Here is a 27,762-nt window from a genome sequence, read left to right as displayed (position 1 = left end):
ACAAAAATGAGCCAGAAACATAAGCTGAAGACTTATTTGTTCTCAGTTACCGTATATACTCGCGGATAAGTCAAGTTTTTCAGCCCTTTTAAAACACTCAACAGGTAGACGTGGATTCAACTACGGCTAGAATGTTCCCTTCCATCTCATCAACTGATCTGACAGCTAGTTCCTGAGTAGATGGAAAGTTGGTAAACATTAAGTATTCAGATAAGAATAACCAACTATTTCAGATATTTTACTATCTCATTTTATCAATATGTGTATGTATCACTTTCCTAAAAAAAAAGGTCGTCGGTTCCAGACCCATACACAAATTGGCACTAGGTGCTATGCAGCTCTGCGTTGTATTCAACCTACAGAAGGTCCACTGTAAACAACAAAGCAAAAAATGCTCTGCTTATATTCATACATAATTGAATACCTGAGCAGCAGACTCCTTTCAAATGATGACAGTATTCATTTTGAGGAGGGCAAATGGTAGGCTACTGTGTTTCAGAGACCCACATATTTCTGAGAACACTGATCTAGCTCAAGTGGAAGGCGTGAAGAAAATCTATCATTTGAAAGATACATCTGTAGCTTTGAAAGAAATATTCTATGACCCAGAGTGCTTCAGTAAGTAAGATGCCTTAAGAATATCTTGTTATATGTTTCCTGTGTGAAGCAAATTAACTTTTAAAAAAAACCCTAGAATGTTGGGCTTCAAATTCGGGTTTAACAAGGAGAGGGAATGTTGAAAGGCAAATATAAACATGAAATTAAGAACAGAAAAAGCTTTACAAAGCCTACATGCCAAGTTAACAGTAACAGCAAAAGCCTGTGCAACAAAACAACAGATTTGCAGTGTAGGGCACAAAAAGCAGGATAATCATCAACAGTGGTCACAGGGCATTGGCACGGACTCTTCAGATATTGCACCGGTGGATGGGAGACTATCCTTATGTCCAACTATGCTCAAACCACTTCAAATGAAGAACCATAGGTTTTGATTTTGCACCCTCATACAAGCATATCTCATGATCCATGTGGCCTATAAGTCTCTTATATCGTATTCTGAACCTGCTGCCGCCCCCTCCCACAGCATGTGGTAGGAGTGGATTGAGAAGCTTGGTGAGGAAAGGGCAGCCAGCACACTTCACATTCCCAGTTTCGTCCCCTCTGGTAGAACACGGGAACATGGATCTTCCCTCCTCCCCAAGTCTTTCCAGGTCCTATGCTTATTATTTTTCTGAAGAACCATTCAACAAAAATCTCCAGGTAGCACTAAGATTATTAATGCTCAATCTCAGAAACCAATGTCTAGAATAGTACAATTATTTTCTTACAATTGATATTTGCTGGTCATCTAGGTCATTTATATGTGCTAGAAACTGCAAAGATTTTTATACAAAAGGTAACCCTAATTTTGAAAATGAATATAGCAGTGATGGCGAACCTTTTCGAGACCGAGTGCACAAATTGCAACCCAAAACCTACTTGCAACCCAAAACCTGTGTTGGCAAAACCTACTTGCAACCCAAAACCTACTTGCAACCCAAAACCTGTGTTGGCAAACTGCCAAAACAGCAATTTAACTTGAATATTGAGGTCTTCCTGAAGACTGGAAGATGGCCAATGTCACACCAATCTTTAAGAAAGGGTCTAGGGGGGACCCGGGAAATTACAGGCCAGTCAGTTTGACATCTGTTCCTGGTAAATTAGTAGAATCTATCATTAAAGATAAAATTATAAAACATGTAGAAAAACAAGACCTGCTGAGAAAGAGTCAGCATGGCTTTTGCAGAGGCAAATCCTGTCTTACAAACTTACTAGAGTTCTTTGAGGGTGTAAACAGGCATGTGGACAGGGGTGAACCGGTGGACATTGTCTACTTGGATTTCCAAAAGGCTTTTGACAAAGTTCCTCACCAGAGACTGTTGAGAAAACTCAGCAATCAAGGAATAAGAGGGGAAGTCCTCCTATGGATTAAAAACTGGTTGAGAAACAGGAAACAAAGAGTGGGCGTAAATGGGAAGTTCTCACAATGAAAAGATGTCGGGAGTGGTGTCCCCCAAGGATCCGTTTTGGGACCAGTGCTCTTTAACCTATTCATAAATGACCTGGAAGTAGGGGTGGGTAGCGTGGTGGCCAAGTTTGCAGATGATACCAAATTATGTAGTGTGGTGAGAACCACAAAGGATTGCGAAGAGCTCCAAGCGGACCTTGATAAATTAGGTGAGTGGGCTAAGAAATGGCAAGTGCAGTTCAATGTAGCAAAATGTAAAGTGATGCACATAGGGGCAAAAAATCCAAATTTCACATACACGCTACAGGGGTCAGTGCTATCAGTCACAGACCAGGAAAGGGATTTAGGCGTCTTAGTTGATAGTTCCATGGGAATGTCAACTCAATGCATGGCAGCTGTAAAAAAGGCAAACTCTATGCTGGGGATCATTAGAAAAGGAATTGATAATAAAACTGCAAAGATTGTCATGCCCTTATATAAAGCACTGGTGCGGCCGCACTTGGAGTACTGTGTCCAGTTCTGGTCGCCGCATCTCAAAAAGGATATTGAGGAGATAGAAAAAGTGCAGAGAAGGGCAACAAGGATGATTGAGGGACTGGAGCACCTTCCCTATGAGGAGAGGCTGCAGCGTTTGGGACTCTTTAGTTTGGAGAGGAGGCGGCTGAGGGGGGATATGATTGAAGTCTACAAAATTATGCATGGGGTAGAAAATGTTGACAGAGAGAAATTTTTCTCTCTTTCTCACAATACTAGAACCAGGGGGCATCCATTGAAAATGCTGGGGGGAAGAATTAGAACTAATAAAAGGAAACACTTCTTCACGCAACGTGTGATTGGTGTTTGGAATATGCTGCCACAGGAGGTGGTGATGGCCACTAACCTGGATAGCTTTAAAAGGGACTTGGACAGATTTATGGAGGAGAAGTCGATTTAAGGCTACCTATCTTGATCCTCCTTGATCTGAGATTGCAAATGCCTTAACAGACCAGGTGATCAGGAGCAACAACCACAGAAGGCCATTGCTTTCACATCCTACATGTGAGCTCCCAAAGGCACCTGGTGGGCCACTGCGAGTAGCAGAGAGCTGGACTAGATGGACTTTGGTCTGATCCAGCTGGCTTGTTCTTATGTTCTTATGTTCTTAGGTTTTAATTTAGAAAAAATGGTTGGCTCCGAGGCACACGTTACTCGGGAGTAAGCTTGATGGTGGTGGCTTTGCTTTGAATCAACCATGCAACACTTCACGACCCTAGGAGGGTTTTCTCAGAAGCAAGTTCTATTGCCAGCGACCGAGCTAACTCTCAGGTAAAGGGTCACACTTTAGTTCTTCCCATGAAAATCAGTGGGGTTTGACAGCGCTTAACAGGGTTACTTACACGGCTTCCCCAAAACTAGGTCTTAGGTTTAATGCTAATAATCTACCTGAAATAATTACACTATTATCATACTGGGGGCCTGGTGGGGGGAGGGGGAGGGTTGTGGGGGGAGAGGGAAGTAAATATTTTGCTTTCCAAAACCCAATAAACTCCCCACCACAAAATAGAAGTAAAAAGGCAGTCAAGGAAGGCAATCCTAAGCAAGAATGCTGTGCAAGGGGTGGGATAACTTCAGCAAAGCTAAATTGGTGGAGCAGCCATCTGATCTGCAGGTTTTCCTTCACATGTCATTACAGCACTTGACTTCCCACAAAAATGCAACAGGAACAGAAAAATAAAAGCAGTTCTAGCAAAGACCTTGGTGTGCTTTTTAAAAAAATCCTAAATGCATCTCGGTTCCTCCTCCCTAGGGTTGATCTGCCCAGGTGATCGGCAAAAAAATTGGGTCTGAGCATTTCCCCGGTGATTGGAAAGGCACACATTTTGTTTGTTCAACCCCTCGAGTAGCAGCAGGCAGCCTGCTCCAGCCTCCAGCAGGTCCGACCTGCACCCGATGGTCTGCCCTGTGCTGCTGCCCCACTGCTCTGCCCCACCCCCTCGAGCAGAGGTCAGCCTGCTGTAGCCTCCAGCAAGTCCCCCGCATGTCGCTCTGTGTCTCTCTAGCATCTCCACCACCTCTGCCCCCCTCTCGGGCAGCAGCCACCCAGAGCACAGGCACCAGACCCGCCAGCTGGGTCATCCCTGCTCACTGCAATGCACCAACATCGAGCCCAGCAGCCCAGGCCAGCCTAGATGTGTGTGTGTGTGTGGGATTTTCCCCCACACACATGATGAACTCTGTGTGCGCGCGTGCCCACACAGAGGGCTCTGAGTGCTACCTCTGGCACCCATGCCATAGGTTCGCCACCACTGGAATATAGGATGTCACAAAACAGCCAGCGCTGGAGGTTTGCAGACTTTTTTTTTTTTGGTATTTTTCAGATTTGTGTATAATAGACCAGAAAAATTTCAATACATCTAGAAAAATTCAAATCCCCAAACTGATATGGATATTGAGTTTTTTTCCCTTGAATATTTATTTTTTTCAGATATATTATACTCTATGGAGAATCTTTATGGAGTTCGGGGGCGGGGTTGCTGTTTTGTTTTGCGGCAGAGGCACCAAGTTTGTAGTGCAGCTGCTGGTGACTCTCCTTAGACGAACCCCCAAGTTTGGTAAAGACTGGGTCAGAGGAGGTCCAATTTTATGTGTCCTCAAAGAGGGTGCCCCATCCATGTTACACAGCTTCCAATGGAGCAAAATGAGGCCCCATAAAATTTGACTCCTGACTCAAACGTTACCAAACTCAGGGGTTCTTCTGAGGAGAATCACCAACAGCTTCACAGCAAATTTGGTGCCACTCCTTTAAAAAACTGATCTCCCAGAGCCCTGAAAAATTATTCACTGACTGCAATATTCTTCACTCCATTCAACGGTCTCCTCCAGGTTAGACTATTGTAACTCACTCTATGCGGGCCTTCCCTTGCGGCTGATCCGGAAATTAAAGCTGGTCCAACAACACACGGCGGCTCGTCTTCTCATGGGTGGCTCGGCTTGGAACCACATCTTTCCTGTGCTGCACCACTTGCATTGGCTCCCAGTGGAATTCCAGATCGTCTTCAAGGTGTTGACCTTTAAGGCCGCTGCCTGGGGCCCTCATACCTACGAGACCGCCTTGCCCCATATGTCCCAGCTCAGCCTCTGTGTTCTGCAGAGGCAAATTCATTGGTGGTCCCTGGACCCCAAAATGATGTGGCTGGCCTCTACCTGGGCCAGGGCTTTCTCGGCCCTGGCCCCTGCCTGGTGGAACACTCTTCCTCCAGCTCCACTGGACCTTCAGAACTGCTGCACTTGGGGACAGGGATCTCAGGAATAGCCTGAGGAGTAAATTTGGGTTATGGGGCAGGAAGGGGGAACCGGTGGATATTACCCCTCCCATTCCATTAGTGGAGAATTCAGTCTGGGTTCATCCCAAACTGTATATACATATAACATCACATATTCCTATCAGTTGAGTTCCCAGTTAAACCTGGACCAACACTGTTGCTTAACATGACATCGTCCTTGAGAGCCAGCGTGGTGTAGTGGTTAAGAGCAGGTAGATTCTTATCTAGAGAATCAGGTTTGATTCCCCACTCCTCCACCTTAGTGGCAGAGGCTTATCTGGTGAATCAGATGTATTTCCGTACTCCAACATTCCTGCTGGGTGACCTTGGGCTAGTCACAGTTCTTCAGAACTCTCTCAGCCCCACCTACCTCACAAGGTGTCTTTTGTGGGGAGAGGAAGGGAAAGGCGCTTGTAAGCCATCTTGAGTCTCCTTATAGGAGAGAGAGGTGGGATATAAATCCAAACTCTTCTTCTTGTTATTTCAATGTATGCACTTTTTAATGTGACAATTACAGCCATTTTATAGAAATTAGATAGTTTAACTATAGAGTATGACAGATCTTTAAGTGGCTGAATTAGATTTTTTCAAAAGACCATTTGCTAGTTTAAAAGAACAACAAAAACTATTTGAACTGTTCATGAAACTGCCCCCAGGGCATTTCCTTTAGTACAATTATAAGCTAGAGTCAGTCTTTTATTCCCACTGACTTCATGGATGTAACTTTGCTTAGGATTGCACTGTCAGGTTTCAACTTAAGCCTAGAAAAAGAGGGATGAAGTGCAAGAGTTTGACGTATTCATTTGCAAGGGGGTAACTCCAGCAGACAACATTTTTAACCTTGAGGACAAGATAGCTAAAATAGTTTTAGTGTTTCATGCAAGAAATAAAGTACATGTCTCTTATATATGCTTTATCAGGAAAAATTAGGCTATCGCTGAAGGCCTCATTAAAGCAAAACATCAGTGCTTTTCAGTAATGCAAAGTACGTTAAAATTATTTTAAATTATATTATATTACATAAATGTTTCCTGAGAAAGACAAAATTAATGCACACAATTTTATAGTTGTCATTTTTATGCATCGATCTATTGTAAACATCCTCTCTCTTTCCAGAATGTTCCTTTCTAAGAGCTTCTTTCATTCCTGCTGAAATAAAGTATTATATTTGAACTGCTCAACTTAAAAATAAAATTGAAGACAGAAGACCCCAAAGTAAAAACCGGGGGTTTTCTAATAGATTTAATCAAAAGAGTGTCATCAGTTTTCCACTTTCTCCCATTTCTGCAAGTCCAATAGACAAAAACTGTTTTCCAGCCCAGTTTGTTTCATCATTGTTAGTGAAACCAGGCCAGAGTAAATCAAGAGTAAAATTCAACATTTGGTATCCAGAAGATTAACACAGCTCTACAGTTTTATTCTTCAGTAAACAGGAAGAGAGATGCTCTATTTTCAATGGGTTTGGCCAATGACATCTTAAAATAAATAGCCAAATGGAGAAAACGGAGGCACACAGTCCAAAAGAGCCTCAGTTAACCTCAGTTAACAGGGACTAGTAAGTTAAATAGTAGCTCAGAATCTCCTCACATTGAGTGAAAGTGATTGGAAATTCGGATATGGCACATTTTACAGTTGCTGTTAATAATAGGGAGACATTTTAGATCTCTAATGTGAATGGATAATTCAATCCTCCATCTGTTACAATACACAGAATAATATTCTGTATTGATCCTGACATTGATATCATATCTGCAGGTACTTCATCAGGAATATAGATGAATGTGGGAAACAGTGACCCAAATGATAAAGTTTAGACAAAGCCACTACCTAAGGCAGGTGTGTACCTAACAGGTTTCATCTGATTATAAAGCAGAAGAGAACAAAGTTCTAAGATTTATAAGTACAACAACCTAAGTGTTTTGTGTAAGACTACGAAGACAGATTGATCACAGAAAACCCTCTATTTAGCGCTGGATAAACTCTTTTTTGGTTCCAGTGTTTTAAGGACAACAAAATGAACTACAGTGAATTTAAGGGCAATAATTAAAATTTATGTTGCTGAATGTAATACAAAAAAGCAAAGAGTAAAGACAAAGGCCGCCTTATTAACCAATCTTAGCAAAAGAATTCTTCGAATTCCTTAACTAGTCATTCAAAAGTTAATTCACAAAATGATTTTCATTAGTGTAGTCATCTGACTCTGGTGTGTTGGCTGCCTATTCATATTCTAATAAGCAGCAGTGTAATACTAAGGACACTTTCTTGGAAGCAAACTCCACTGGACAGACCTGCTCAGGATTCTTAGTGGACTTCCTTGGGATTGATCTCCAGGTATCTTAATCACAGGCCATCTGTGCACTTGTGTCTGCCCCGCAGTGAGCCTGTGTACATATTGTTTATATTGTTAAGTTTAACACAGTATGAAAGCTTATTTATAATTGCTTAAGTGTTTACTGAATATTAGAGACGCTGGTACGATAATACCATAAGCCATACAGGTACTTGCTTGGATTGTTAACCTTTGAGCAACCTACCCCACTTTCTTTATGGTTGACCCACCTGAAGGGCGGAGCTAGGGGAAACTGCCCTGCACTCCTGCTGTGGCACCACCCGCTCACCCTAGAACGCTCTTGCCACGGCTTTACCCGGGGCGTTGCACCCCCTGCCCTGTTGGCACTACGCCACTGCCCACCTGGAAGTTGGCAACCCCAACTCAATCTCATATTTTATCTGTGATTGTTGGATGCAAACTTTACTTCCAATGGTACAGTACAAGATGAACCCATCCAAGGCCTGCTGTCACTTGACGCAGTTAGTGAATACAGACCTACCAGATATACTATACAAACCTACCAGCTATACTGACATCTAAATTACAAGACAAAAATGAAATGTAAAAGCTACGAAATGTAAAAGTACGGAGTGCACACTAGATCTGTTACAAGATTTAAGCAAAATTCTTAGTTATTATGCTTGGAGTTAATGGACTCCACTCAGAATCAAATCAAAACTGATTGCATGCTCCAATTTGCCACATTTTCTTTTTTGTCCTTTAGTTTTCCCAAGACTGCAACATGTTACAAATTATCAGATCACTATTAAAATCCAGGTGTGCAGTGGTAACTCAGGCTAAAGGTTCTGCCAAGTACATGCCCTGACAGTACATTAAAATCTCTGTGCCTGGCCAGGTAATGGTTATATTTATATTAACTATATTTACATGTGTTTTCCTTTCTCCATAAAACCAGAGATGTTTGCACTCAAGAAAGTCCTTTTTTGTCTCCTAAAGCACATGAACATTGCGGAGAAATGAAACAAGGTTTGAATGCTTGTACTTTCCCTGACTTAGTCTGTGCATTCTATAAGCATCTTCTAAAAACATCATCAAAGAAAAATGCACCCACCCCATTTACTTTGCCACTAGCTGTATTCTGCATGTGGTAATTGTTCATGCTCTTTGCTTTAAAATAAAGATGTTTATGCTTACTCCAAAATTTAAAAAACCAATAAACTACCTTCTCTGGCACACTGAAACTGCAATTCTGTCTTTATTTGATGCAGAACATGCTGCAATAATGCCTGCATCATGACTACAAGGCAAGAAAGAAAATTGCTAGAAAACTGGTCTGAAAAGGGGGAAGGTTGTCTTCAAAACATCTCCCTCCAATAATATCACATGAAAATACAGGAAATTGCTGGCCTGAGGTAAAAGTCTTTCTTTCATATGAATATTCATGATTAGAGTAGACAGGAGTATGCTACCAAGGTTGGCTTCACTCCATAGACATTTCCTCCTGCACACATACAAAACCAACCTGCTATCACAGAAAGGAAAGGAAAATGAACAATATACAGTAATAAGGCAAAGCTTTTGCCCACAAGAGTACAAAATGATGGTGGGATAGAAAGTAAAGCATAACAAATTTATTTGTCCCTCTGCCTCAGTAATAAGTTAAATATGACAGTACCTTATCTATGAATGGTTAAGTCATAAAACTTTCCAAAGTATCTTCATGTGAAGGTTCAGGGTAGAGAACCTAAGTATGTATGAAGATTACATTCTTCAACGAATTAATCTATTATGTTCAGTAAATAGCAAGTAAACAGCAGTTGTTTGAAACAGATAAGAGAATGGAACAGTTAATAAAACCAATCTGTGCTTTAACTGGTTCCTCTTAATGTATTGGATTCCTTTCTGGAAGGATGTGGATGGTAATCGGGGCAAATGCAGTCCTTAGCATGCACTGGGTGCATACAGGTTTTCAAGACAATTGCTCATTGACTTTTAAAAAATGAATTACCTGAGCAAAACAACAAATCCATTAAATGGAGATGTCTGCATTTGCTATCCCTTTTTATACTCTACTGGGCAAAATAAAAAACATAATTTAAGGCAGATAATGCTGGTGAACAACTCTAAGTTAGTAGATGAAATAATAATACATGTCAGTAGCAATTAATGCAGCAATGACACAGAATTAAGTTACCCTATGAATTCCCTGGCTGACCTCTGTTAACTGTGGCTATTCCAAAACAACAAAATGAACTGCTTCATCAGATGCGATGGAAGGAACTCAAACAGTACTGTGTGTGATTGACTGGAAAATGGCTCTTTTTCAAAGGTGGGGGAAGTAAGTGACCACAGATCATGTTAGAATTGTGCTGGAAACTCTTAAGTAAGCTCTTCTAACTCTTAAATGCAGGCACTCTTTCCATACAGTTAATGAGATTATCTTCATAGGCTTTACCTCAGAGACAGAGGGGTAGCTATACAAGATCGTGCCTTTTCTGTAGGAGACACAACATTATGGAATTCTGCCAGGAGAGGCTTAGTTCTTCATAGTCTTTCTGGAGTAAGTTTATTGCTGTATTGCTTCAGAGGGATTTAGGATAAATGTTCCTGATGTTGCTATTTTATGTGTATGCTTTTTTTTAATGACAGCATGTTTCTGTCACTTTTTTTGTGCATTTGATATTATACACTATTTAAAATAATGTTGACTATCACCCCTTGAACATGCTTTTGAATACAGTGCATTCCCATCTGATTTTTTAAATGAACATAATGATATTATGAACTGACGTCTTTTTAAAGGGCAAGCCACACAAACATTTTTTTCTCTTAAGAATTATTCCTTAGTAAGAGAGACAGAATTAGATGGTAGAATGTAGGTAGGTACGATGGGAAGCAGTAGTCAATCACAGAAAGCATAGTGCAAAAAAAAAAGTATGTAACATAGCAACGTTTTTCCAAAGGTGGCTCAAAAATAGAGTTAATGTAGTAAATCAATTGAAGGTATCTGGAGGGAGGGGGAGAGTAGCACCCTCCCCGAAGTATGGGTACAAATGATAATTATTATTCAAGTTAGGAGAAAGCCCATTTACAAGAATATCTAATCCACTTTTCTCTCACCCGTTGGAATTCAGACGAGCATCCATAGTTTCTACCTCCTTCTGAAATAGGGCAGGGTAGGTCACTTTCAGTAGTACCCAAGGAGTGGAAGCCAGGGTCACACATTATTTTTGTGTACTGAAAGCAAATTAATGCTGATGTAAAAAAGAAGATACAACATAAAAATGGCTATACAAGGCTGCATTATGATCCATAATGTGAAAACCAGCTCTCAAAAATGTCATTTCAAACTCTACAGGAGAGGAAACCCATACAGATCTACAAACAGGATCCATGTATTACCTAGACATGAGCTACTGAGTCTGAAACTGAGCAATCCTGCAGAGTACAGTAAGCAGAGCAGTATATTTGGAGCAGGTCAAGTCATTTCCCAAAAGCTCTTTAAAAATGCAATCCACATCACAGTGAACAGAAGTTCAGTTCTTCTGAACCATTGAACCGATCAAATATTGAAGGAGATTAATCTGACGGGTAACAAAATGCTGATTCTGAGCTCTGCTTTCCCCATTATAATACAAACCTACACAACCTCAGGCAAAAATCTGTCTGATGCATAAACAGAGGATGCTGAAAACAGAAACATTCCAAATGTCTTACATAATGTAAGCTTGCATGATGGGTTTATGAGTGCTTCAGAGCTAGCATGTGAGACAGGGTAATTATATCTTGGCCTTGGTGGCGTGTGCCTTCAAATCTAAAATAATAGAATTGTAGAGTGGGAGGTCACCTCAGAAATCTTCTGCAGAGATGCAAGATTTATTTTTCTGCCCGAGAAGGAGTCCTGTAAAGCATGTAAGTTTGCTCATTAATGCAAGTTTACTAGCACAGCAACCTAATTTCTCTTAGGGTTACTTGTGGTGTAATACTGTGATGAAAAAGAATCTGTACAAAAATATTGGACTGTCTTCCCTATGAGAAAAGGGTAAATATTTTGCAACATTTAAATTCAGGGTAAAAAAACTAAATGGGGACTTGACTATAAAATTACACAGTATGGAAAATATTGAGAGAAACAACCTTCTCTCCCCCTACCACTACACTAGATTTTAAGTTCATGCAATTAAGCTGAAGTTCACTACATTTAAGACCATTAAAAGATGTGCTTATTTATTCAACACGTAATTGGATGCAGGAATTCACTACCACACAATGTAGCAGCGGCTACTCAGTTAGAAGGTGTTAAAAGGGGACCAGACAATTTGATGGAAGTTAGGTCTATTGATAATTATATTACCATTTTTAGGGGAAGAAAGTCTCTGAGAACCGGCTTTTGAGGGATAACAGCTGGAGAAGGCTGACTTCATGCCTAGTTTGTGCACTTCCCAGAAGTATTTGGTTGGCCACTGTGGGAATAAGGCCAACAAATCTGGCAGAAATGTGGCCTGATCCAGCTGTACTCTTCTTAAGTAGAGTTCTTAATCGCACAGATGCAAGGAAAAGCTGTATCAGCAGTTGCTCAACCTTTTCTAAAATTGCAATTGCAAACAGGATCCAACAGGAATCAAAGACCTGTTAAAATTCCTAACTGGTCTGTATCCAAGCACAGTCCAAAGCCTTTAGGGTTTTCTTCAGAGTGGGATGTGATTTCTTATGATTCTCCCCTTCAGCTGCAGAACCCATGTCTGATGGCAGGCATAAAGATCCTCGCAGGAACAAAATTTTAGGAGGTAAGAAGGGAAGAACTGGGGGAAATTGCCTCCCCTTTGTAAAGTAACATAACTGTCCTTAAATTTTCAGCTGCGTAATATTCTTGTACATTAACTATACCTCAAGATCGATAGGTTTCACTACTGCAGTTTAGGAAAGAAATTCTTCAAGGAGATGTCCTAATTAAATACAGAAGAGTAGGACAACCGCTCAGCCCTTAACTCAATAACTGGAGTTGCAATCTCAAAAAAGGAATACACCTTTGTTGAGAATATTTGTATTTTAAACTTTTAGTATCATACTTCGGGATTTCAACAAAGAAAAGTAAGACATATTGTGCCATTTCTGGATCTGTCTGTTTCTCTGAGCAAAATTTGTATGTGTGTATATACACACACATACACAGCAGAATTGAAATTGGAAAGTAAACTGACTGAAATTCAGTAAAACATCAGCTTTATCTACAGAAGCTACAGAGTGTACACTGCTATACGCATGCATTTTATACTTTACCAGTGCAGTCACGCATACACTGCTCTGATATACTGAAGCTATGAACTGATAATATCTTGGCAGCGGGCCAAAGAAGACGACTGAAGAATCTGACCAGAATTGTAAACAGGAAGCATGGCAGCCCCTTTCCAGGCTGATGTTTATTGGGCACATCAGTCACCCCACCTTAAAATCAGATATTGTATTAACGGTCCTTTCATCAAAGGGACAGGCAGCCATGAACTATGTGTGTTTGACACAGAGTTATACATGTGATGTACAGTCATTATGGATTTAGTTTTAAGGCACTATAAGCTTTAAAATGCTTAAATTCAGATTGGATTTAAAATTGGCTTTAAAGAGAACTGATACTTAAATATAAAACACAATTAAAATTTTAAAAACTAGTTTTTTATTCAGTTAACTACTTTTTCATTATTTTGTATGAAGCAAATTTAAACAGAGATCCATTTGAAATTAACCATGAAGTCCAGCTATTATGTTATCAATCCTAGAAATGCCTTTAAAAATTGTTTGCCATTTTGAAAAGGATCTCTTTCAAGTGTTTTGTGATGGGGACCATGAGGGAAAAAAACCAGGGCTGACAATGGGTCAACTTCAGTTTGCTTACAACTCCTGCTGAGCAATACTGACAAATTTTTGGCAACAGACAAATCCTGTTGAACAGCTGCTGCCCAGAGCACTGTCTGAAAAACACAAAACCCTAAACCTAATAAATGCAATGCATTCGCATAACAATCCAATTGGTTGCTAGAGAGGAAGTATCTTTGCCTTTTAGCAAAATAATTTCTGAGAGCTTCTTGATTTACAAGTTTATATACAAACAAGAAAAGCAGCAATCTGAAAATCTACCTTTGTTAAATGGTCACAACAACAAAATGCAAGAACCACACATAACACTGAATGATGCAATAACTACCGTTTTGCAATTTTATAATCTTACAATTATTAATTATAAAATATACAATATGATAACCTGTACATTTGTTAGAAGAATATGACAACCCAGATGGAAGATCTTAAAGACCCTTGTAATTTCTGCAGCTATTTTACCAGCTGCACTTATTAAACTGTCACATCTTTCTGTGACAAAAAGTATCATCAAACATTACAGCGAAAGTGTCTGAAATGTTTTCTTTGTAATTGTGCAAGCGCATATGAATATAATTCATGTAGGATATATTTTTATATCCTATGGAAATTAGAGTTCCCAGCTCCAGGTTGAAAAATTCCTCAAGATTTGGGGTACAACCTGGAGTGGAAGAGGCTTGGGGCAGGGAGGAACCTCAGTGAGGTACTAGGGTTGGTCAATACTAAAAAAATTCGGTAAAATTCGGATTTGGGTATTTTGGGGCATAAAATGATTTGTATGCCCGAATCCGAATCATAGCTGATTCGGATATGCCCGAAAATTCGGGTAAATCCGAAAAATTCGGGTCCTTTTTATTATTTTTTTGAATTTTTAGTGTTTTTACACGTTTTGGCCTGCAGGGGACGCAGTTTTAAAGCTAGCGGCACCAAAATTTCAAGATATCATCTAGAGGCTGTCCTGATGATTCTCCCCACGTTTGGTGCAGTTTGGTTCAGAGGGGGCAAAGTTATTGACCCTCAAAAGGGATGCCCCATCCCCCATTGTTTCCAATGGAAGCTAACAGGAGATGGGGGCTACACTTTTGAAGGTCCATAACTTTGGACCCCCTGAACCACAATTCACCAAACTTGGGGAGTATCATAGGGACAGTACTTGTATGATACCCTGAAATTTTGGTGACAGTAGCTCTAAAACTGCACCCCTCACAGTCACCCAAAGAAATTTCCCCAGATTCTGTGCTCTGTAGTGGCTGGCTGGCTCCATTGCAGCCAATGGGAAATTTCTGTGGGAGGGCTGTGGAGTGCACATTTCTCATGGTAAACCCACAAAACTTTCAGGGTGTCTTCAGGAGAGTCTCTTCATGACACCATCCAGGTTTGGTGACTGTTGCTTCAAGGGGTTCAATGTTATGGGTAGGGTCCATCTCCCACTGCCCCCATAAGCAAAGTTCCTCAAACCTGGATGGTGTCATTCAGAGACTCTCCTGAAGATACCCTGAATGTTTTGTGACTGTACCTTGATAAATGTGCATCCCACAGCCCTCCACCAGAAATTCCCCATTGACAGCAATGCAGAAGTCACTGCAGAGCACAGAATCTTGGGCAAATTTTTGGGGGTGCCTGCAGGGGCGCATTTTTAGACATATCAGCACCAAAATATCAGGGTATCATCAGGAGACTGTCCTGTTGACACCCCCCCAAGCTTGGTGCAGTTTGGTTTAGGGGGGCCAACGTTATGGACCCTCAAAATGGTAGCCACCATCTCCTTAGCACCCATTGGAAACAATGGGGGATAGGGACCCTCTTTGAGGGTCCATAACTTTGGCCCCCCTGAACCAAACTGCACCAAACCTGGGGGGTGTCATCAGGACAGTCTCCTGATGATACCCTGAAATTCGGTGCCACTAGCTTTAAAAATTCCATTTTTCATGTTTCACCGCTCCTGCACATGAAGCCTGCTGGAGTGAGTGAGCGGTGAAACACGCAAACCAGCATTTTTAAAGCTAGTGACACCAAACTTTCAGGGTAATATCAGGAGACTGTCCTGATGATACCCCCAAAGTTTGGTGCAGTTTGGTTCAGAGGAGCCAACGTTATGGACTTTCAAATGTGTAGCCCCCATCCCCTATCAGCTTCCATTGGAAACAATGGGGGACAGTTGCACCCCTTTTGAGGGTCCATACCTAAACCAAACTGCACCAAACTTGGTGGGCAACATCAGGACAGTCACCTGATGATACCCTGATAATTTGGTGCCGATACATCTCAAAATGCGTCCCCTGCAGGCACCCCCAGAAATTTGCCCAAGATTCTTTGTTCTGCAGTGACTTAGCTGTATTGCTGTCAATGGGGAATTTCTGGTAGAGGGCTGTGAGGTGCACATTTCTGAAGGTATGGTCACAAAACTTTCAGGGTATCTTCAGGAGAGTCTCTGGATGACACCATCCAGGTTTGGGGAATTTTGCTTCAGGGGGTTTAATTCTATGGGACCCAAAAAGGGTAGGGCCCATCTCCCACTGCCCCCAGAAGTAAAGTTCCCCAAACCTAGATGGTGTCATCCAGAGACTCTCCTGAAGATACCCTGAAAGTTTTGTGGGTTTACCATGAAAAGTGTGCACTCCACAGCCCTCTATCAGAAATTCCCTATTGACAGCAATGCAGCTAAGTCACTGGAGAACAAAGAATCTTGTGCCAATTTCTGGGGGTGCCTGCAGGGGGTGCATTTGTAGATGTATTGGTACCAATATTTCAGTGTATCATCAGGAGACTTTCCTGATGATGTCCTCCAAGTTTGGTGCAGTTTGGTTCAGGGGGGCCAAAGTTATGGACCCTCAAAAGGGTAGCCTCATCTCCTTAGTTCCCATTGGAAAGAATGGGGGATAGGGACACCCCTTTTGGGGGTCAATAACTTTGGCCCCCCCTAAACCAAACTGCACCAAACTTGGAGGGTATCATCAGGACAGTCTCCCAATGATACCCTGAAATTTTGGTGCCGATATGTTTAAAAATGCACCCCCTGCTGGCCAAAACATGAAAAAACACCAAAAAATAAAAACGCAATTCGGCTGGTGATCCGAATCCCATGGATTCAGATCTGTTAAGATTCGGACAGCTCAGATTCGGACCCTGCTCGTCCGAATCCGTCCGAATCCGTGCAGATTCGGTAAAAATCCAGATTCGGACTGTCCGAATCTCCAACCCTACCAAAGATGTCACCCTTTAAAGCAGCCATTTTCTCTGAGGAATTGATTTCTTCATCTGGAGGTAAATTCTAACTCTGGGAAGTTCTCCAGGCCCCACCTGGCATTTGCTAACCCTAACGTTTTTCTCAAACTACAGAAAGCTCAAAAGAGCTGGAGTCGTTTACTATCTCATGCATGGGACCAACTCTAGTTCTTTCAAAACAACTGTCATGTGTAGGAAAGATTTGAAGTGCTTTCTTCACAGCACAGTGAAAAATGAAAGACCAACTTGCTCTTCTCTAGTGCACAATGCCAGAGAAGCAGGGAAATGTTGGTGGCCACAGCTAGCTACAAAGCTGAGTAAAAATTTATGGTCCTCTGTTTGTAATTTATAACTGTAATTTATAACTGTTTGACAATTTATAACTTGAACCAGCCTTTAAGGAGCAAAAATGGAAATTCATCCTTGATGCTAAAAGAAGGTCCTTTTGTTTTTAACCATCATTATTCATTCAAGTATACTTTCGGCAGAACTGGTTGTTAAAATGGTGCTTGTAGACATCCAGTTGTTAAATTATTTGAATCCCACCACCAGAACCGGTTGCTAAATTATTTGAATCCCACCACTGGAGATTTCTTCCCTCTCACATCAATGAACAAAATGCTTCTGTACCACAGTGTCTAGATTAAGAGTCCCTAATCTTCATGATCATTTGGAATTTCAACACAGGGTAGTAGAGCCAGCCACAAAATGGCTGCAGTGGGAAACACAGCCAAACACGCATGCCCAGAGGAAGCTCAAGTCCAGTGGAGAAGGGGGTAATTTTTTTTCAAAAAAGAGAGAATTTTAAAAATCTGCACACCCAACCAGTTCTCCGACAGCTAATCACATGCCTCATCTGGCCGCACCCATTTTCTAAAAAATACTTGGTAAGCTCTAGGAAAGACATCAGGGGCACCATGTGAGGGATTTGTGTTTAGATTTGGGAATTCAGATTCAAACTCTCACTTAGCCATGATAGATGACTGGATGAATCTGGACAACTATTTATTAGTCCAGCTATCTCACTGAGTTGTTCTAAGTTTCTTTAGAGGAAGCACGTGATATAATGAAGCAACATCCAGAGCTAACAGGAGTAGGATTTGTTAGAAAAAATAGCTAGGAAACAGTTAGGCAAATCCACCTTAATGGACTGGGCAATCAAGGCAATTAATTCTCTACCTTCTGTTTCAATACTCTTCATTAGTCAATCCCTCCCCTATCCCCTGGGGAGAAACCTTTTCAATCATCTACAATCTTCTCAATTTGTAACAGGCACGTAAAATTGCTACTACTTATAATGAGTAACCATGACTCAGAGTACTATTTAAGAAAATTGAATCAGCATGCCAGAAGAAACAGGATGTGAAAAAGTAAAACATTTCTATCATTCTTACAGAGGTCAAGATATTCTTTGGTGAATATTGGTTCTGTATCGGTTTTCTATTATGTTGAATCCACAGCAAGGATCCCTGATCTTCCCTGTTCATCCTTCCTGCCAGTGGCCCTTTTTAATGCCAGGGAACTTTATTCTGGGGGTTGGGCGCCTTGCATGGAATAACAGAGAGCAGGTTGTGAGTTGTAGTCATGACCTCCCACCTCTTCAATGAGTGAAGGAAGCTGAGTTGGTGAGCAAAGAGCAATTGGCTATCAAGGTTTCAGTCATTTTTTTTCTGTATACCAACATGCCAAATCATTGTCTTTATGGTTACACTCTGCCAGTTGATTCACAAGAGATGTTTGTAGCAAGGCACGCATCATTCTCCGTACAATGACAATTCTTTTTACAGCGATGCAAATTGACATTTTCTCAAATGCTGTTCTAATGAGCTAACAATTTTAATGGATAACATTAAAATTACATGGATGATTTTAAAATGGATGACATTAAAATTACGCTGCCATTATTATTATTATTATTATTATTATTATTATTATTATTATTATTATTATTATTATTATTATTATTATTATTATTAATTTAATTAATTAACTTAATATACCGCCCAATCCCCGAAGGGCTCTGGGCGGTGTACAACATAAAACACTTAAAAACATCAGAGGCATCCATAAATTATAATAAAAACAGCGGTTATGATATATCAGGATGGCGTCCCACCTAAACCTAATCCCTTCAACAAGAGGGGGTAATGGTCCCGATGGTCTAAGGGACCCATAGCTCTTAAGAATGGATCCCATTAATTGGGATTCCAGCCTAGGGAGGGGGGAGGGGGCACTCAGCGGCTGGTTTCTCCAAAAGCCCGGTGGAACAACTCGGTCTTACAGGCCCTGCGGAAATCCCCAAGGTCCCGCAGGGCCCGGACAGTTGGAGGGAGAGTGTTCCACCAGGCAGGGGCCAGAGCCGTAAAGGCCCTGGCCCGCGTGGAGGCCAGCCGCATCATTGAGGGGCCAGGGATCTCCAGTAGATTGGCCTCTGCCGAACGCAGAGGCCGAGCTGGGACATATGGGGTAATGCGGTCCCGAAGGTACGAGGGTCCCAGGCCGCGTAAGGCCTTAAAGGTCAAAACCCACACCTTGAAGATGATTCGGAATTCAACTGGGAGCCAGTGCAGACGGCGTAACACAGGTTGTATGTGGTCTCGGAAGGTGCCCCCTGTGAGCAATCGAGCCGCTGCATGCTGGACCAGTTTCAGCTTCCGGATCAAACGCAAGGGAAGGCCCACGTAGAACGAGTTACAATAGTCCAACCTGGAGGTGACCGTTGCATGGATCACAGTGGCCAGGTCCGTGTTGGAGAGGAAGGGGGCCAGCCGTCGGGCCTGACGCAGATGGTAAAAACGCAACCCGGGTTATATGGGCCACCTGGGTCTCCATTGAAAGAGACGAATCCAGGTGGACCCCCAGGCTGCGGACGGAGGGGGTTCGGCTCCAATGAGGCCCCCTCCCACACCGGCAGCTGGAAATCCCCAACCCCTCCCCCACGGCCAAGCCAAAGGATCTCCGTCTTCGATGGATTAAGTTTTAACCTGCTCTGTTGTAACCAACCAGCGACCGCCTCCAAACAATGCTGTAGAGCCGCAGGGGCGGTGACGGCTCCCCCCTCCATCAACAGAATGAGCTGAGTGTCATCATCATACTGGTGACAGATCAGCCCAAAGCTACGTACCAACTGAGCAAGGGGTCGCATATAGATGTTAAATAACAATGGGGACAGCAGTGCCCCCTGAGGCACACCACATTGAAGCGGGCACCTCCGGGAGGCTTGGTCCCCACACCACACTTGCTGACATCGCCCCCGAAGAAACAAGGCAATCCATTGAAGGACACTGCCCCGGATCCCGGAAGCGGCCAGGCGGTGGGTCAAAAGGTCATGATCGACCATATCAAACGCTGCAGTAAGGTCCAATAATACCAGCAGCGCTGATCCGCCTCGGTCTAGTTGCATACGTAGCGTGTCTGTGACAGCGACGAGAACCGCCTCCGTCCCATGCCCAGCATGGAAACCGGACTGGAAGGGATCAAAGGCCGATGCGTCATCCAGGAAGCCCTGAAGCTGCTCCAACACCACTCTCTCAATTACCTTCCCCAGAAACAAAAGATTCGAGACTGGGCGGTAATTGGCCAGATCCCTAGGATCTAATGATGGTCTTTTCAAGAGTGGGCGGACCACTGCCTCCTTCAACCCACCTGGAAAGACTCCTTGCTCAAGGGAGTCATTGATGATCTTCAACAGGTGGGGTCGTAGCTCCGCCCGGCAGGTTTTAATAAGCCAGGAGGGGCACGGATCCAGAGGACAGGTCGAAGGTCTAACAGCAGACAAGGCCCTGTCAACAGCGGCTTCGGAGAGCAGGAAAAACTGGGTCAAACAAGGACCAGAAGACGGCAAGGGAGCCTCCAGTTCACTAATTGTAGTCAAAGTGGCGGGAAGGTCCTGGCGGAGCGATGCGATTCTATCTGCAAAAAAGCTCATGAATGCCTCACAGCTAATAGTCAATTGAGAATTTGTAGAACCTTCTGATAAGGAGGTCAGAGTTCAAATTATACGGAATAATTGTGCCGGGCGAGAGCTAGCAGACGCAAGAGAGGAGAAGAAAGCCCTCTTCGCCTCCTTCGTTGCCATCTCATAGGCTTTCATAAACGTCCTATAGGATGTTCGCGCAGCTTCGTCACGATATTTCCTCCACACTCGCTCTAGCCGTCTGAGTACCCGTTTCATACGGCGCAGCTCCTCGGTGTACCATGGAGCCTGCCGTGAACGGGGGCGCAGAGGACGCCGGGGAGCAACAACCTCGATGGCCTCGCAGAGTCAGGAATTCCAATCCTCCACCTGCTCATCGAGTGTGCCGGCGGGTTCAGGGTCCCGTAGAGCGTTCAGGAAACCAAGTGGATCCATGAGTCTCCGCGGGCGGGCATAAATCGGCCCGTCGCCTAGACTGGAGCAGCGCAGCCCTGAGCCTGGCCTTCGTTGGGAAGGGTGGGATATAAATATAATAAACAAACAGACATGGACATATCACACTGACAACTAAACCAATTTTGGTGAAGCTTCTGTTAGCAAGTCTACAAGGAAGAAAGAGGGGACAAAACTTGGTTCTGTCACTGCTCCTTGAAGCAGCTGATATTTACAAGTAAGCTTCCTCTCAGCATTGATGTTTTCATTTAATTATTATGGATAATAATTATTGATGGACCTCTCCATTATGAAGGTATTTATCCCCATTTAAAGCCACTTAAGCTAGTGGCTATATCTTGTAGTAGCAAATTCTGTACAGTAATTTACAGTAATGCTGTAAGAAAAAGCACACTATCGTGTCTGTTCTGAATCTATTGCTCGACAACTTCAGGAAAAAAAAAACTTCTTTCAGGGTGTCATTAATAACTTATTGAAGGAACTTTTCATCCCTCTATCACGAACAGCCACTTGTCAATTCCAGCCACTGAAAGCATTTTCTGGCAATAGGAGCAACTGAGCAGGCTCCATTCTTCCCAGTTCTGGAGCTATTATATTGCCCAGCATAATAAACAATATGATGCTGTCTGACAAACAGTGTTTTTGTTGCTGAACCAGAATTAGACATTACAATGTATATGTGGCTGCTGTCTAGAGCAGAAGCCCGCATTTCCTACTTCCGCTGTAACATCTACGAACTCAAAATGTATAGTGTGATACCATTAGGTTGCAAGTTTAATAGTACTTGTTCCAGGATAAGAAAGAGTGGGAATATCTCACAACTTCATGACTGTACATGATTTATCATTTCAGACATTATAGAAGATATATGGGCAGTTGAACCAGGGCTACTGGCAGCAGCTGCACAACCTCTGTAACATCAAATTCCAGTCCATTCTATCCGTGCAGAAAAGAAATGCAGGTGAGCTGGGATACATTCTGCTGTAGAACACAACAGAACCTGGGGAATTTTTCTTCTCGATAGATATCTGCTGCTCATGTAAGAACTCAGCTGCAGGAGATTAAGACCAATTCCCAGTGGGCCATTCCCCTGAGATTTAGGGCTAATCGTTTCACTGGAACATTGCCAATGCAGAAACAACAGAAAAAATGCACACATTAGCTGGCGACCAACTGTGGCAAAGCAGTTTTAGGCATTAGTTAAGAGGAAATTCTTTCTTCTTTAATCCTGGGAGTCAATGAAACTGGGAAACACCTCTGTGCAGCCAACATTAAGTACAAAAACCAAGCACAAGCTAGCAAGAAGTATGAACACATAAGAGACACCCCTTGTATTCAGAAGGTAAAAAGAAGCCCAAAATACAATGCAGTTATTGTAAAGCATATAGCTCGTGACTACATGCTGATTTTTAAAATAATGACATTGTTGAATCAACATTCTTTGCAGGAAACAACATTTTTATCTTAAGAAACAGGCCTGTGGGTTAACGGAGTAGATTTTCTGACACGCTACTAGGACTCTACTTACAGTGAGTTTGGCCTGTTGGGTTTAATCACTTCTAGATCAGGGTCACTGGAGTTCATATTAGACTGAGGAGTGCTGTTGGAGCGGAGGAAGCTGTTGATATTGGATGACACAGCTGATTCCAGGCTGGAGTTGATGATACTGTTCCTGTTCTCCTCTGGAAGAAAGAACCACCACCATGACTTTTTGTAGAACTTTGGAACTCCCTCCCAAGGAAGATGTCATCTGTCTTCTTCTGTGGATGTTTTTCGCCAGCAGGTGAAGGATTTTTTGTTTTGTCTGGCACATCCCCAATAACGGTAACAGGCCCTCCTTCTAGCGTTGTTTATGTGTTTTTAATTTAATTATTTTAGTTACAATTATGTTTGCAGTGTGATGAACCCTGATCCAGTAGAGAGGCAGCATAAAAACAAACAGATAAATAAATGTTGAAATTTATTACCCACTGAAGCTGGGGACACCATCATATTACACGTAAACCACGTTTTCAGGCTATAATCAAAACATTATTTATACCCTATTAAAAAAAATCTTAATCATGTATTAAGGTTGCCCAGTTGATTCCCCCATCTTTGCGCCTCCTCAGCTACAGGCGAGGAAGGAAGGGTGACGAGGCGGCTGCAAGATGGGGAGGGACCGAGGGAGATGGGTTGAAGTTGGCAAAAGGCAAAAGCCTGGGCCTGCTTCTTCCCACTGCTGGTGCTGCTGCTTCCTCCAGGCTGCCGGGGCCAGCTCGCCTTCCCTTCCCTTCAGTGCTGCTGGCCAATCAGTTGGAGAAAAGGCTTGTGACCACCCGCAGTCCCGCATGGAGAAGGCAAGGCAGGCTGGGTCGGAGGCGCACGGGTTTGGTTGGCGGGCTGGAGCATGTGCTGTGGGAAGGGGTGGGGGAAGGGGGGAGGAAGTGTCGCAGCAACAGGTGCAGCATTCAGCACCGCAGCGGTGAGCAGGGGGCACTAGGCGGGGCAGTAGGCATTAGGGAAGACCTGCCAGCAGAAGCCTCCATGGCAGCAAACTCCGCATCAAGCACATTCACTGAATGGAGCCGCCGCTGCCATGCCTGTCTCCTTTACCGGCCAGGAACAAAAACACCTGGTGGGCCGGATAAATGTTTCCGGGGGGCCGCGTTTGGCCCGCGGGCCGTAGTTTGAGTACCCCTGGCCCAGGCCCACTGGTGCAAAATGCTGCATTGGCATGGCTGGGGAGGGCGGGGGGGGGGTGACCAGCCTTAGTTGGCCTTCAGTGCCCAATAGCCCCTCTTACGCCAGTGGAGCTCTTGGCAGAAATACACCACAATTTTCATGGCATATCTCTATTCTTTGCCATAGGAGATTCTTCAGGGGTCTTTGTTTTTTAAAAACCCTTTTAGGGCTTCCCATGCTACGGGAAAGTCCTGTGGGGTGGGCAGGACGCTGCCGGAGCAGTGCTGTCCTCACCTGCCCAACAGCTTTGGACTGGGTTGTTAGACTAGAATAATTCTGTGTAAGATTGTTCTGCAAGCATGCTGTTTTTTTCAGTTGTAAAGACAGACAATGCAATCTATAAACCTCTTTACTGTTGATAGCTTCCACTGAGATCTAACAGGGTCAGTCATCTGAAGACTTACCTCAGTTATTAGTTTCCTTTAAAAAAAAAAGGTTATTTCTTGGCTAATAACCAAGATTAACATATCACACGATATAGATTTTATTTTGTTACTTCTTATGCTGAATTCTTCAGTACATGGCAACTGATCTTTATATTATCCCAAGCAATACCAGTTCTGAAGGACCTACAATGCAGTATTTGAACAAGGCTCTTTTTTGGGCCCCTTTGATACAGTAAATGAGAATCATTTGAACAGAGAACAACTACTTGTCAGGATCCATTTCTGATGCTCCCTAAACATTGTTAGGAAATTCTTCTTCAATGTTACTTATGAAAATGTTGTCATCATTAAGCCTCCTCACAAAAAAAATGCTCTTGACATATAATCATAAAACAAAATTTGGCTTTAGAGCCAAGGTTAAAAGCATAATGTCCCTGATATGAATGAAAGGGGTTTTTGCCTTTCTTCCACCTTTGAAAAGACTACTGCTTTTCTGCCAAGACATTCGTAATCTCCTTTCACTGAAGTCACTTCTAGCTTTCTAAGAGAATCCCTTAGAGAGCTGGGTCATCAAATCTCTTGTTCCTTGTGCTGGCAGCAATATGTATGCATGGGGGGAGGGCGGAAGGAAAAACCCTAACCAGGAGCAAATTGCCTAAGCATCCAAAAATTAAGATTAGGTTTCTTTGTCTAGTTTAGGGATTCCCACAGTGGGCAGTACCGCACTCCTGGGGGTGGGCAAAACATCAAGGGGAGGCGGAATTTTGGGGTGGTAGGGGCAGTGCAGGGATTCCTGGGCCAGCTGATAGGGAAAAAGTCAGGGTAGAGATGCAAAAATGCCTTTTCATATTGCTAAAACAACTCAATAAATTGGTTTACTTTTATTAGGTGTTGTTTTATTTGTGAAAATACATATGTGTGTTTACAGTGTTAGAAATTGACTTAAATTTGCAGTATACCTAATACCAAGAAAGAAGTGTGTGTTTATATGTGTGCGGGGGAACTCCAGTTGTGGTCTGTGAGCCAAGGGGGTGGCAGCCCACCAAAATTTGGGAACCACTGCTTATCTGAAGCATTGTGTACAATTGTTGCTCGGTTTGGTTTGAATAATTCCTGGAGATTTGGAAGTGAAGGCTGGGAATGGTGGGATTTAAGGAAAGATCTCAGTAGTATATAATAGCATAGAATTTACTCTCCAAAACAGCCATTTTCTGCAGGGGAATTGATCTCTATAATCTGCAGATCAGATGTAATTCTATGACATCTACAGGCCCCACCTGGAGATGCACAACCCTACTTGGTAAAGACTTATTGCTTCAGTTACAAGGGGGAAAAGTCCCCACACACAGAGCAATACTACATATGGCATTAGTGATCCATGACTGGAATATCTGATGTGCTACTTGGCACTAAGAAGCAGCCAGGGGAGAATGCAGATAAGTTCCAGGAGGAAAAGAAACAGATGGCTCCTCCTTTTTGAAATTTCATGTGGTATAAAGCATTTTTCATTTCAGAAGGGGGACAGGAAGGGGAAAGTTATACCCTTCCCATGAATCATGGTCCAGATCTATAACAGACTGTCCTGCTGCCTGCTATACCTTATGTCTGCTGAATCAGTCATGGATCTCCAACAGTTCGGCCTTTAGTCCTAATCATCTATACTTTGTAAGGTCAAAACATCAAGAGTATCTCCCCTGCCCAACTCACCTCCAAATCTCCAGGAATTTTCTAACTCAGAGCTGGCCATCCTATTCATATTAGGTGAAGCAGACAAAACTGAATCTTTGGGAAAGGAGGTTTTAAAAGCCCAGGCAACGTCTTCATTGGTATAAGGTTTTCATTTTATTGTGCTAAAATAATAAAATGGTACAAGAATGCCACAAGAAAATTCTTCTTTTGCAGGGCTGATTACAGTGAGAACTCTGTCTGAGAAGGCATGTCAAATATAAGGAGATTTAATATCCGCCAACCCTATACAGTACTTCAGTTGTTTAATAAATCAGTGCATACTTTTAAAAAGAATGTGTAGGAAAAATACCACAACTGTTTGCAGCAAAAAGATTGTTTGTTCTTACTGAGTTTGCTTGTCTATATTTCCCACCCTATTAGTGCTGAGTTAAGCTGCGGCTACAACTGAATTTATTTCCTTTGGATTTTATATAGTCTATGTTGCACATAATTTGCAATGGAAATCTAAATTAGTCAATCTAAATTAGTCAATAATAACAACCCTCCAACCTTCTTTTAAGGCACAGACATTTGTCAGGAAGCTGAAATGATTTTCTTCTTACAGAAGACTTTCAAACTGGTCAAAGAGACCGATTTTGATCCTACTGAATGTAAATTCACTGATCTGTGAACAGATGTAGATCTTTTGGAATGGGATGGAATGATGGAAACTACATTTCTGTCCTTTAAAAATCCCAATATTTGGAAAAAGTAAGTTTCCTAAGATGGTCTCCTTCAAGTAGTCCTAAATATTTAACACTGATTAAGTAGCAGGAATATCCTATAAGTGTGGATGTGTCCAGATTTAGAAAGAGATTCTATTTTACATTAGCCAAGAAGGAGCTGTTCATCTGTCTTGTTTTTGTTTAAGGAGCAAAACTGTACATGGCAAAGTGCACAAACACAACAGAAGGCACCAATCTACATTGGAGCCAAAGTGGCAGGAAAATAAAATGAAATAGAGAAGACCCTCCTCTCTTCTGCCGTATTTCTCAGAGCATACTGCCAAGTCAAAGCTGTGAAAAGCAGTTCTTTGCCCCTAAGAAAGCAAAATGAATTCAGTGCATGAATTTTAAAACAACAATCTAAAATGAGACTGAACAATTTTTGTAGATATTCTCAGAGAATGGAATGTTTCATTTAAAAGTAACAAAATGCACAGGACGGACCAGAATTCTAACCAGTTTTTACTTAATTTTAAAATGTCACTGATCTAAAAGAGATTGCATCCTGCTATAAAACAGACCGATTCCTTTTATGTTATCAATAAGCCTAATTATCAGCTTTTCAGATGAAAAGATTTACTTTCTTCAATTAAGGAGAAGCTTTATTTTCTTCAATGAACATTACAATTTGATTAACAGATGGGAAGCCTCTAAGTTGGCCAGGCTAGGGATGCTGCTGAAGTTCATAATTAGCCGACTCATAAAACAAGGTTGGCTGACTTTTAATGCTCAATAGCATTTCATATTGAGCCAATTTACCTCCAAAATTCCTCTTGGACACAGATTGTAATTTGAACTGGTGTGTCCTCCTCCTTTGCACCTTGAATGCTGCTTTTTCCAAGAAGCCAGGTTTAAGCAGGCATGGAACATGGGCTTCTAGGGCAGGAGGTCTCCATATTAAAAGAAAAAGTATATTTTTAGAGTCTTCAACAGCTGGGATTCTGCAACAGTAACACTGAAGGCAACAGCATGGAAGACTCCAGGCAGACCTCACTGTGATGTGAAGGTAGAGTGCAGGAGCTGTTTAGACCCTATTGCATTCGCAGTGTGGTAACTGGGAGGGCAACTGGGTCCACATTTCAGAAACAGACTTGCCTGTGTTAAAACTCAAGTTACTCTGTGTGGCGAGGG

General features: G+C 42.4%; 1 protein-coding gene across 4 annotated transcripts in view; it reads right to left on the bottom strand.

Moving 5' to 3' along the window:
• The window catches only part of ARHGAP26 (Rho GTPase activating protein 26), a 380,547-nt gene that overhangs the window by 51,215 nt on the left and 301,570 nt on the right, over positions 1 to 27,762 (bottom strand). For all 4 annotated transcript variants that reach the window (XM_048489629.1, XM_048489631.1, XM_048489630.1 and 1 more), the window contains one exon: positions 22,597 to 22,750. In XM_048489629.1, coding sequence (XP_048345586.1) covers positions 22,597 to 22,750 — 154 coding nt within the window. The remainder of the gene's footprint in view (positions 1 to 22,596; positions 22,751 to 27,762) is intronic.

The sequence above is a fragment of the Sphaerodactylus townsendi genome, linkage group LG03 (genome assembly GCF_021028975.2).
Source record: "Sphaerodactylus townsendi isolate TG3544 linkage group LG03, MPM_Stown_v2.3, whole genome shotgun sequence".
NCBI classification, from domain to species: domain Eukaryota; kingdom Metazoa; phylum Chordata; class Lepidosauria; order Squamata; family Sphaerodactylidae; genus Sphaerodactylus; species Sphaerodactylus townsendi.
This window is presented reverse-complemented; position numbering and strand designations above follow the sequence as displayed.